A 13,456-nucleotide genomic window follows, 5' to 3' on the forward strand; every position below is an offset into this window, starting at 1 on the left:
ACTGCTCTAAGCCTTAGGTGGTTTCTAAAGCATCCTCCACAGAGCATAGGTTCTTATTTTAAAAAAATCTTGTTGATATCTTTGAGCTATCCCATCACACTATGCATTGTCAAGAATCAAAGAGGCCAATTGGGATACTGAAATCTGAATGATGTTTTTTTGTAATGTTTCTTCTTTGTAATTAAAAACATGACTAATATAATGTGAACTAGATAAGTTGACTCTTGCATGTTCCATTGATTCACTGGTTCCATTCTTAGTTGGTACTATCAGTTGGAATTGACGCTTGAAGTTTTTATGAGATAAGATTTTATAGGTTCTCTCATTAACATGTGATTCTGAATTAGGCTGCTTGAAATACTGCTGTTTGAATTTTAAAATATGTAGGACCATGTTGTACTTTTGTTTTTCAAAAGGCTCTGTTTTGCTTTAAATGTCTAGTAGAGACCCGTCTTTTTCCTCAGACCTTCTTGAACTGATTGGGCCACTGAGTGAGAACTGAGCTCCTGACCTTATATCCTGATTAATTAATTTCTTCAATTAATTGGTTGAATGATTATTTAGTATTTGTATTTTAATATTTACACAGGTTTTAGTTTTTAGATTTTAATGTCCTATACTGCTTCAAGATTTTTTTTAGATATAGGAATTGATTAAATAAATAAAAATGATACATTGAAACAGAACTTAATATGTCTTGATAGGTGTGGATTTGAACTGCTGTTGTGTAACCATTAAAAAACTGGAAGGTTAATGACATGTGATGTAAACAGATTTGGCTCTGAATACTGCCTGCTTTGATGCTGCTTCACAAATTACTTGACATCAAGCTTTAAAATATTTTCATCAATTTTAGACTATACCTTATGTTTGAAGGTGGTGGCTTATATGTACATCTTGATTTTAAAAAGGGCATTCACACCTAGCAATTCCCTTTTAATTGCTTGATTTCACATTAAGAGATGCATAATCTTTGGTGTCATCTGTCAAAACGAGTATTGTTGAAATGCTGCCATGTGCCATTTGTGGGTTTTATCTTCATTATTAATTCAGGATGTTTTAGTGATATATCAGCCACTGAGAAGAGTCCTGTATGAGCTATGATGGTGTGTGGGTGGGTGTTTTCCTTTGGATGTTCATGAAATGCCAAGGGTGCTGTGAGTTACAATAGAATTTCTTTGCTCTTTCTCTTTGATTCTCCATGTTAACTCAGCATTTGTATTCTGTAGCCTCATTTAAGCTGATACTCTACAGATGGCTTCCCCAGACATGCCCTGACATGGCACCTAGAAATGTATTGTAGTACTACAGTTAATCTTCTCTCCTCTCTTTCTTTGTTCTTTCACATACTAAGTATTTTAATATTCTGCGCTCTGAAGTTTGTGGAAGATATGAAATATATTTAGCAAGTGGTATAAACATATTTCCTGATGTTAACAAACTTGCCATCTTTGTGAAGTGTGTTAAATAGGTGTCATCACTATTTTGTTTCTGTGCTGTCAGCTAACATTTAACATTTTCTTACCTTACTTACTTATCTAGCAAAAGAAGTCTCCTCTCATGTTTGACCTCTCCATCAAGCAGAGTCCTGAAACAGTGTGCACAGAGATACCAAATAATGTAGCCCGTTGGTATCTCATTGCACCAGAGATGGTGGAATTCAGAAATACACTCATGTTAGTAGAATCAATGTAGACTAGAGAGATCTAGTAGCACCTTTGAGACTAACTGAAAGAACAAGAGATGATGGAGGATTTCATATTTAACTGCTTTCTCATATCAAAACATGTTATCTTTGTAACATATTAATTTATGTATTTTTCCTATGTGGAAGTATATCCACAATCTGTTGTCCAAAGTGAATGTATACCACTTAATTTATTATTTGTTTTCTGTGATATACACCACTGCTCCAGTGATCCCAAAGTGGGGCACATGGATTTCACCCCACTTTATTCTTACAAGAGCCCTATGAAGTATCTCAGACTGAGGAAGAATGATTAGCACACAGTCACCTAGAGAGTTTCACAGCATAGTTGTGATTAGAACCTAGACCTTTTAAGTCTCAGTCTCATATCTTCACTATTGTAGCACATTGATTTACCATTCTGAATACATTAGATTACAAAGCTTCTTGGAAGAGGCCGCATCATATTTTGCATACTGTTCTGGGATACACACTGCTACTCCATTATTTCACTAGTTAATCCAAACTGTTAAGATTTCCATCCTTTCACACACTCTTAACCAAGTTCTCCCTACTACCCTCTGGTACAGATCAGGAGTCCAGGGTGCTAGCTTCCCTTTGGCCTTCTTCATCCTAGAATCATAAAGGGGAGGACTCTTAACTTCTCTCTCTCTCTCTCTCTCTCTCTCTCTCTCTCTCTCTGCAACCTGGTCAATGACCTATTTCTCTGATAGAAATCAGATATGTAGTTGCATCTGTAGTGACGAAAGAAAACACTGAGAGGGAACAAAATAACCACAGTGGAAATATTTGGACATAGCAGAGCATGGTCTCTCATTGCTCTTCCCAGACACTTATTTCTTTAAAATTCTTCATTGTAGCTTTAGTGCCATCATTCCACCCAGGTCATGACTGATCCTTATATTCTCTTTTCATGCTCTCATTTCTTAATTTTCCACACTGCTATTGTCAGTCCCTAGTGTCATCTTTGCACTTAGTATGTTCTTTGCAGCTGTAAGTGATAGTAGGAGTTATTTCCAGATTGGTGTTACAGTTTGCACCCATTCTTTCTAGTCACTATAACATGGTTAATTTCAGCCTACAAGGAAATGAATATAAACCATTTATATAGCACCAGCTAACTTAGTTTTTTGTGGGTTTCTCGGGCTGTGTGGCCATGTTCTAGAAGAGTTTACTCCTGACGTTTCACCAGCATAACTTGTTTCGAAGAAACAGCATGGTGTAGTGGTTTGTATGCTGGACTAGGATTCCTGAAGACCAGGGTCCACATGCCTGCTTAACCATGGCAGGCCATGGGCGACACATGAGCAAGTCATATTCTGTGAGCTTTATAGGGAGGCAGTAGTAGACCTCCTCTGATTATATCTGGTCCTCTCAAAAACAAACAAACAAACAAACAAACCCTATGATGAGATTTCCTTAAACTGGAGTTGACTTGAAGGAACATGACAAAAACATGTATGCACAGTTGCTTTTAGTTGTAAGGGTGTATGTATAGATGACAACTTCCTTTCTTCTTTTATTGTAGGCACCTTATAAGAGTGAAATCTTGTATGCCATGCCATTCTAGGGGGTCCCTCACTTGATAAGTGGGGCTCTTCTCTCACTTCTCATCAGTCAATTTTTCTACCTGCTTTTTCTGCAGAAACTGACTCTCAAAATGGTCTAAAGCCATTTAAACCCATCTCGAGTGTTCACTTTACTTCTCCTTGTTCATTGAGAGATAGTTGGGGGTATTTGAATTTAAATTGTTCCACTCTTAAATTTTGGGCTCAGTGTCACGTCTTCTGACAGTCACTTGTATATGCCATCTGCCTGTGGCAAATCTTGGGAGCTAAAGCTAATTTTGTTCATGGATTAGTAGCAGCAGGCGGATCAGCATTAATTGAGTCTTTCTACATTGCTAGTTGCATATCTAAGCACCACTGGAAAATACAGTTTTACAAAGAATAAAATTATATCCTTTTGCAAAAATAAAGTGCCTGTCTTTATCATTTATATTGACTGAAGACACAAGGATGAGGATAAGGCTATTAATACAGAGCAAATGGATACCTTGCATAATTAACTGTCTTCAGGTTTTCTTTTAATATTTGTACATTAATTAGTAACCAAATGAGATATCACTATAATGTATTTATATTCTGATGGGTAATTAAAGTTCTCTCAGCCACCACCTCTGCTGTTACAAATCTGTCATTTGACTTGAATGCATAAAATCCTTTGTGTTCCTTGATAGATGAACAGACACATTTTCAGTTTTGTGGTATCATTTGAATAATCTGCAGTAACAAAATATGTATCATTAATATCAAGATTATTTTTTGTTGAGACTTGTATTTTGGGTATCATTTTCAAATAACTAATGAGAATATAGAAATGTAATAGTTAAATATTTGACAGATCTTGATTAACCCTTGTCCAGGGAGATAATTTTTTTTAAGTATATTCATTCAGTTAATCTGGAATATTTTCCATCACAAAAGAATTCCAGTGTATTGCATGGCCTACGTAGACCCCATCATATTTATTGCATGGCCTAAGTAGACCCCATTATATTTATGTCAGCAATATTCCACAACACTTAGGTGCCCAGTACCAGAAAACATATGTTCACATGAGGTAGAACATTTGTTTTGAGAAGGCCCTCCATTTTTGCAAAAACAAAAGTGAAAGCATCACAATTTCTATGTTTTAAAATACTGTACTACTGGGTTTTCCCCCTGTTAAAACAATTATGGCAGGCAGCTGAAACTTGGGATATTGCTTACAAATGACAATGTTGTAAAATACATATGTTGTAAAATGATTACTGTGTAATTCTGTGCATCCAAATATCAGTCCAGAATACTAAACTATCTCATCTGTCAGAACTGGGTTTATATTAAATGAAGAAATGTTGATAGCAATGACAGGTTCTCTTTCTTTTTGTATGTAAAATCAGAAAAATTACTATGAAAATACAAAATGGAATCTCCAGGTGAACATATTATATTAAATTGACCTTTAGATGCAGATGAGATTGTACAAAAAGAGAATTACAAGTTGTTGTTTTTCTGGTACTAGAGAAATTATAGCAGTTTAATTTTCTTTTTTAAAGTTAATTGGTATACTTTATCAACACTGGCAAGTAAAATTATAAAGTCATAATATAGGTTCATGGTTAATGATCACATGGCATCATGTTGCTGTAGCTGTGCCCTTTCAAGTCATTTCCCACTTATGATGACCCTGCCATGGGGTTTTCTTGGCAGGTTTTTTCACAGGTTGTTTGCCATTGCCATCTTTTCAGGCAGAGAAAGTGTGACTTGCCCAAAGTCACCCGTGGGTTTCCATGGTTCAAGCTGGTATTTAAACTCTGGTCTCCAAAGTCTTTGTCCAGTGCTCAAAGCACTATACCACGCTGGCTCTCATCCGAAGCTCTAAAGCAAGCCAGCCAACCAAGCTGTTTCATATATATATATATATATATGGTACTTCACTTGATCACTGCAGTATCAAGTTGATGAGTACATGTACCTGTATGACACTCCAGAACTTTCACATTATTTTGCTTCACCTCAGTCATAAAACAATATGGAAAACCATTTAATCTATAGAGCTTTAAGCCATGACTTGATGAGTCACCAAATAAGAATTCAAAGTGTCATGTGAGCTATGGCTCTAGACACGTTATCTGCAACATTAAGCATACCTCATCATGTTTATATTCTACCCACTAGTCTTAAAGTATTCCTTCTTCTCCTAAGATACTGTACTCTGTTTTTGGGAAAGTCTATTTCCTCTTATTTTATATCAAAGTGCAATGAGCACTGCAGCATAATCTCAAAGTATACTGCAATGTTAGTTAATATGTGTGACATGGGTTTTCTGTGTGCTGTTCGATGCATGGAGACAGTTGAGTTGCCCTTGTGCTGTAGTAAAATACTGTATCACTCTTTATTTTTCATGTTCTAGGAAATGGCAAAAATTCTCAACCATCCAAGAGTCTATGCTTTTCTTCATGTACCAGTTCAGTCTGCCTCTGACAGCATACTCATGGACATGAGGAGAGAATATTGTGTGGCAGACTTCAGAAGAGTGGTGGATTTCCTTAAAGAAAAGTAGGTGTGATACTTAACCAGAAATGAAAAGCTCCCCCTCCCCATGTTGCCCTTCATTTTACCTGCAGTTACTTGCCACTTCATAATTAAGGTAGAAGGGGAATCATCTTCCTGCATCTTCAGACTTTGCGCCCTAGAATTGCTTTGATGTGGTTTATTCAGTGGGTTCCTAATCTGTTTCAAATTACTTTTATGCCTGAATAGCTATAAATAGAATGTTTGGAATGTACTTCATTGAAATCCTCTTTAATGGACCTTTTCAGGATAGTTGACACTACACACAAAAAAGGGAAAAAAGGGAGGGTGGGCAAGATGCAATAACATAACTGGATAATATTGTGTAAAGTTGCTTTTTCTTTCCTGTATATGGGATAGGCTGGCTTTTGTATCTTAATCCCAGGACTTTGCTTTAGCAAATTATGACTATTTATGGCTCTCCTTCAAGATCCTTTTCCATAATGGTATGAATTATTTTGACAACAGTTAAAATCAATTTTAAAATATGTTCTGTTGGCTCTAAATGTGCACAGAGACTTCTTTATCTAAAAATTATCGACTGGAACCAACATTTGTTAGGTTGGACAACGAACAGTTCAATTGTATATTGAGAACTGTGGACAGACTATTTTCTGTAAATTGCACTGCTTGACCCTGTGTGGAATGTCTGACTGGCTTATAATTTATTTTAATAGCCTATATGTATCATTTTTGTTGTTGTTCTGTGCATTGAGTTAGCAGTACTATTTTCACTGTTGATTTTAAATTACATGCAAAGATCCAAAATATTTCCCTGTTTGCAAAATGATACAGAGAAGCAGATCACATAAAGGAGCCATATTGGAGAAATGAGGATCATGTTCAAGGAACATGTATGGGCCTGTTTTTCCAAATTATTTTGGAATAATGTGGTCCCTCTGGGCAAGAATGGTCTGAGAATCCAAGATGCAGGTTAATCTGTCAGGTTGTATTTGAATGGAAACTTATGACGGTACACTGTCTGGAAATCTTATATGCCTATTGATCGAAGCCAGTGTTCCCTAACCTGGTATCCTTGATGTGTGTTATACTGTGTTTCCCATCATTCTCCAGCATGCATGGGGTAGTATGTTTTATATTTCAGTATTATGAATTTTCTTTCTAGTTTAAAAAAATTATATTCAGATTGATTGGGGCAATTATTTCATTGTTATTGTAATGTTACATTATGATTGGCAATATGGTATGTTTAATCAGAATCCAGTACTTTAAATTTACACTGTTTCATTATGAACTGCATAACTTTGGAGGTTAAAGGTGACTCATTCATTTTTTTGACAGCTGGCATCTAGTAATATAATAACATCTCATTGTCAAATAACTTGATGAAGCTGCTAAGTGCATTTGCACACTGGTTTATATAGAAATGTATGCAATCAAGCATTTGTAACACAAATTATGTGTGCAATTATTTAATAGCTACCGTTGACAGTCAGTTATTAAGTATACCCCAGTTCAGCTTAAGTCATTCTCCCTTTGCTTTTAAAAAAAAATCTGATAGAAATTCAATATTTAAGCTTCCACAATATAATTGTTTTATTTATACCCATATTAAAATTCAACTTACATCCACAGTAAAGCTCAGCAGCCAATATTTGCTAGAAAGCAGTAGAAATTATTTCCAGCACACAGAAACAGAATGGGCTCAATCTGCATGGAAGGAGACATTTTGGATATTCGAACCAGCTCACATCTGTAAAACTCATTTATTTTTACTTCTGTATTTAGGAGGTCTTTATTTGTAGTGTCTCATCTCCTAGAGCCAGCCAACTATGACCTTCCTGTACAGTTATTCCCCTATAGACATCTCATCACAGACATTGCAAAAGCAAAACATTACACCAGACGCCTGCAGCTTCTACAATAATATGTTGAATTAATAGAATATTTGTGGGTCTGTTCCAGTAGGCCAATTGGCTTTTCCTTCTTCCACCACCTGGTTTTAATGATGACACTCAACAGCATGGCCGCAAACATAAGTGTGGGTGTTCCTCAGGAGCTTAGGATGGGTATGTTTTGGGGTATGGGTACTGCACTGGGAAACAACTCAGAAACTGACCACATCAAAACTGCAAAATAGAACTAGGAGTGGGGTGATTTCAGTACCCTCCCCACTGTTACTCCTCATGCACTTTCAGAATGAGATCTGAAGGGCTTGGCAGGGGAGGGGGGTTAGAGACAATTTGTTTGCAATATGAAGAGGTGCAAGGGAGAACAGAGAAGAAGGAAAGAATGCTCTGTTGTGACTGCCAGTGGAATGTTGAATTAAGCCCTAACCAGTTTTACTTTGGCATAAATTTCTATGGGTCCCACTGTTTTAGTCCAGCCATCCAGCATGTATATAGATCTGCCAGCTAAAGGTAACACTTCATATACTTCATGATGAACTGGACAGTATCCATAAACTTATAGAGGCTAAGTCTCCCTTATTTGGAATGCCTGGGACCAGAAGTGCTTTGGATTTTAGATTTATTGTTTGTTTATTCATTCATTTATTTTGGAATATTTGCATATTCATAATGAGATATCTTGGAGATGCAACCCAAGTCTAAACATGAAATTCATTTATGTTTTGCATACAGATTATTAACATACCCTGGTGGTAATTTTATACATAATTTGTAAAATAGTTTTGTGTTTGAAACAATGAAAATCAACTCATTTGAGATGTGGTGCTGGAGAAGACTGCTAAGAATACCATGGACTGCCAAAAAGTCAAACAAATGGGTCCTTGACCAAACCACGCCTGAATTTTCCCTGGAAACCAAGATGATTAAATTGAGGCTGTCGCACTTTAGCCACATCATGAAAAGGCCTGAATCACTGGAAAAGACAATAATGCTAAGAATGGTAGAGGGCAGCAGAAAGAGAAGAAGACCACATACACCATATAACTCAATCAAGGAGGTCACAGGCTTGAATCTGCAAGACTTAAGCAGAGCAGTGGAGTATGGGGAGTTGGGAGATGTCTCATACACAGGGTCATCATGAGTTGAGGTCGATTCAAGGGCAATAACACAAGAACAAACACTGAACCATCAGAAAGCAAAATACTTTCTCAGCTACCCATGTGGACTATTTTGGAGTATTTCATATTTCAGAATTCTAGATAAGGGATATTCACCCTGTACCATCATAAAATTAGTTAGCCTTTAAAGTGGCAAAAGACACTGATAGTGTGTATGTGTGTTGTTAATATAATTATTATATATCTCTTCTTCTTTTTATCTCTTAATATATTTTTTATGCACATACCACAAATAAACTTGGTACTTCTCTTCCCAGTAAAAAATGCTTTCAGGGCTAACTTAGGAAATGGGTCAAAATATTTATGTTGAAACGGGCATTACACTTTTCATAAGATTAGACAGAAGAATTTCATGCAGAATTGTTCACGATGATAGTGTTCAGTCCTTTAATTGTTCTGATTAGTTGTGGTTTTTTTAAAAAAATGCTATTATTAAGAACATCAAGTTGTAAACTGTCCTGGTTTCAGTGAAGAAGGGCAGAATAATGTTCAATAATATATCATGCATTGGTGCTGGAAATTTGGAGCCCAACAATCAGATTGAGGTTTCGAAGTACAAAACATTTGTCACTTTTTATAAATCTGCATTGTGGTATGCACAGTCTTTCAGACTTAGTGCATTTGTTCAGAATTGCTGCAGTGTCACTGGCACCCCACTAGCATTCACCATCATCGTGTAAGTAGTATTAACAGAAGCAATTTTTGACAAGCACCTTCAAATTAATTACAGCCCTTTTGCTGATCCTTCTTCATTTACAGATCACTGACCCAACAGATCGCAATACCATTCAAATGAAGGATTCTTAATGGATTTTTAAAATATGGTTCTTCTGGTAGCTCTTGCACTTACAGCAGTAGAATTATCATTTTAAATGGCTGATGAAATTTTCAGAACCTCATATTTATTTAAATTTCTCTCTGACTGTGTGCTGAAAGCCATCAAGTGCAAGCTCAACTTGAATTGTGCCATGTTCCCTGAAATATCTATGCTTGCATTTAAGGGGACTTCCATTTGAAAGGTGTTCTGTTATTGTGGGGTAGTTTGTTTGCATGCTACTCCTACCCAGACAACAGTCACTGTTGGTTATATTTAAGAGAAGGTTCTCAGTTATTTGGTGATAAATAGAAATTGGCTCTCAGGTTTGGTTTGTGTAGCTTTTAAATGTTTTTGGCAATTCATGCAACCCGTGGAGGGTTCCAGGGACTGGTAGTTGGCTCCTTGTCATAGGGGTTTCTTGGCATGATTTCAGAGGAGGAAGTTTGCTCTTGCCTTCCTTTGAGGCAGAGAGAGTGTGACTTGCCCAAGATCACCCAGTGGGTTTCCATAGCTGAGCGGGATTCAAACGCTGGTCTCCAGAATTGTAGTCCAACACTGAAACCACTATACCATGTTAGCTCTCAACTGTTAGTATTTGGAAACAACAACACATTTGGGAAACAGTAACACATCTTGTCTAATAACAGAGCTTACCCACCCACCCCCTCCAGATATGTAGCAACTATCATCTACTGATTTTGACTTATAGACTGGGGGAAATGACTCCATGTAGTGGCAGTATGATGCCACCCAAGCACTACGTCTCACCTCTCAAGTCTCAAAACAACTTAACTCACCTGCTTACAATTGGAAACTCCTTGGGTCAGCTGGTTGGGTAGCAACTGGGGAAAAATTATCTCTGTTAATTTCAGTTTTGCAGTTTTCCCTTCGCTGACTTCGTGCATTGTCAGATTTCCAGACAATCGTTTTGTCATTCCTTTCATTCCACTTGTTTATTGCCTAATCTACAAAGGACCCATTTCCAACACTATGAAAAATACAATGGGCACTTTACTTAGTTTCTATGTATAGTTCACTCTTAGTCAAAAAGTGTATTTAGTTTATATTTCCTCCTACTCTGAACCTAATATCTTTCTCTGAAATTCCCTCAGATCTTTAAGACCTTAGTACTAGTACAGTGGGTCCTTGTTATATGCTGGGGTTTGGTTCCAGGACCCCCACCCCACCCCCACCCCACCCCCCCATGGATAACAAAATCCATGGATGCTCAAGTCCCATTAAATACAATGGCATAGTAAAATGGTGTCCCTCATATAAAATGGAAAAATCAAGGTTTGCTATTTGGAATTATTGGATATTTTCAAACCGTGAATGCTTGAATCCGTGGATAAAGAGGGCTGACTGCCGTCATAATGTAAGTAGTGATAATGCATGTTAATTATTTTATGATGGGAAATGGTATTTGTTCCTTCCCCAAGCCCTGCAAAAAGAGCCCTTCTAAACTGAAATCAGGCTTTTAAAAAATATTCATTCTTAACCCATTGCAGGGATGTAAATTTCCTGGAAAGTTACTGAGGGCCTTCATCAAGAGCAGCTCAGTAATGGCAGATGAACCATTATCCAGTATCTTTCATTAACCTGGCAGTTTCTGAATATATTGGAGCACATCTCTCACCATCTGAACCATCATTGGCCATGCTGTCTGGGAACAGTGTTAATTGTAGTTCAAAGAGTCGAGATGGGGACCAAGTTGGGAAAAGCTGCTCTGAAGAGTGTTTGCTGAGTCCAAATCAATGAGACCTAATAGACCTGGCCAGCATTCCATTGTCTACCAACTACAGAAGCTCCTCTACATGTGAGTTATCATTGGAAAGGGGGCTCTTTGAATGGAGAAAGCTGGTTTAACCCAGTGGTTTAACTCTGTAAACTGGCCATGTGACAAACATATGGGAAAAGCTGAATCTTGATGAATGGACAAGTTAATGGATTTAGTACATACCAGACCAGTAAAATTTGATGCAAACCAAATATAACAGAATGTGACTTATAGAATCTTCTGCATTTCAGTTTAATGCCTTATCAGTATAATCCCATAAAATCAGGTACTCTCAACTATTCCATATTTGAGTTGTTGATGGAATCTCCTAATAAATGACAGCATATTGAGTTAAGCATGTGTTAATGCTCATATATTAAAACACATTATAACAGATAATACAACTGGGGAAGCTGGAACAAATGGCAGGAGGGACACTCTGTCTTGTGTTCTTTTATATCCCGTGTGGATATGAGGAAGGGAAGAAATATGTGGAAGGGAAGAAACTAATTGTACCTTCTTTCCATCTTCTCTTTACTTTGAGATGTGTGAAATATGAGCCTGTTTTTCTGTTTCTGTCCTCCATGATGTGCCAGAATCTCCTTGTTCACTAGCTCTTTTCATGCATTACACATATGCAGGTCATTCATGTGTCACAGGCAGATTCAACAACAGACATCTGTTCACTGGGAATGAGGCTAGCCTGAGCATTCAGTGAAGAAAGGAGGATTCCCTGTAGCAACCAGAAATATCTCATTTGCCTGTACTTGTATTTTTCTAAACCAGATCTACACAACTTGGCAGTAGGTAGGAGCCAAAATTAAAATAGCTAAACTTCTTCAGGCCGTAGATAGGCTTTAATTAAATATTATTATTATTATTATTATTATTATTATTATTATTATTATTATTATTCCATCCTTCTCTTCCTCTGCCCAGCCCTCTGCTCAGGAGAAAGCCGAGTAGCAGAGGAACCTTGCCTGTCCTTTTCCTCCTATCCCATGACTCTTCCTTGGGAAAAGGCCAAGCAATTGCCCCCTCCTCCTCTGCTGTTGGGCCTTTTTCTCAAGAGAAAGCCGGGCAGTGGGGGAACCTCTCAGGGTGAGCGTTCATACATACCCCCTTCTCCTCCACATGGCCCTTTCTTTAGGAGAAGTCCGAGCAGTGGAGGAAACTTGAAGTCGTTCCACATCCTCGTGGGCTGCTCAAAATCCTTTGGCGGGCCACATGTGGCCCCAGGCCATATTTTGTGCAGGCCTGTAATAAACAATATTCACTAGGGGAATAAAGGGAAGGATTATCCATGCATGATTCCATCAGCTTTAGGCCATATTTAGCTCCATATTTAGAACACCAGACTCATACATGTACAAATATGCTTTCAGTTGGCCCTCAACTTTCACAGCTTTGACACTCACAGTTTTGATTATTTGTGAGGTTTTCGTCACGTGAACATGCACTCATCCTCTTCCTCCTAGGGGGAAAAACCTAGGAGGGAGGGAGCAGCCAGGAATGGTGTGTGCACACACCCCTCCCACTTTTCCCAGTGCTATAGCTGGCTTACCTCAGCTGGCTATAGCACTGGGGAAGGCTGGGGGGACGCTCACTCCTCATCCTTTCCCTCAGCCAGCTATAGCACCAAGGAAGGCATGAGGGGGGAGGGGGGAATGCTTGCTCATCTTCCTTTCCCAGTGCTATAGCTGGTTTTCCTCAGCCAGCTATATATAGCCCTGGGGAAAGCACCTGGGGGGGGCACTCACTCCTCTTCCTTTCCTGGTGCTATAGCTTTCATTGCTTGGAAGTGAGCCCATGCCCATATAACCATGTTGCCTTTAGTGTCCAAAATAATGTCAGTAATATTATCTCAGTTGTGTAGACTTATGTTTGGTTTAGAATCCCATTAGGCACTTTACTAACATAAAAATAGTTGCAAAAGCAGGTATGTTTTTGTGAGAAGTTGTTTGTTTGTGGTTTTACAGGCAATTAT

The 13,456-nt window shown here is 37.9% G+C and overlaps 1 protein-coding gene across 4 annotated transcripts in view; it reads left to right on the forward strand.

Annotated features, from left to right (window-relative positions):
• CDKAL1 (CDK5 regulatory subunit associated protein 1 like 1) overlaps positions 1 to 13,456 on the forward strand; it is a 332,139-nt gene that overhangs the window by 221,932 nt on the left and 96,751 nt on the right. For all 4 annotated transcript variants that reach the window (XM_042462008.1, XM_042462010.1, XM_042462009.1 and 1 more), the window contains one exon: positions 5,666 to 5,811. In XM_042462008.1, the coding sequence (XP_042317942.1) occupies positions 5,666 to 5,811 (146 nt within the window). The remainder of the gene's footprint in view (positions 1 to 5,665; positions 5,812 to 13,456) is intronic.

This window comes from Sceloporus undulatus, chromosome 4 (assembly GCF_019175285.1).
Source record: "Sceloporus undulatus isolate JIND9_A2432 ecotype Alabama chromosome 4, SceUnd_v1.1, whole genome shotgun sequence".
Lineage (NCBI taxonomy): Eukaryota > Metazoa > Chordata > Lepidosauria > Squamata > Phrynosomatidae > Sceloporus > Sceloporus undulatus.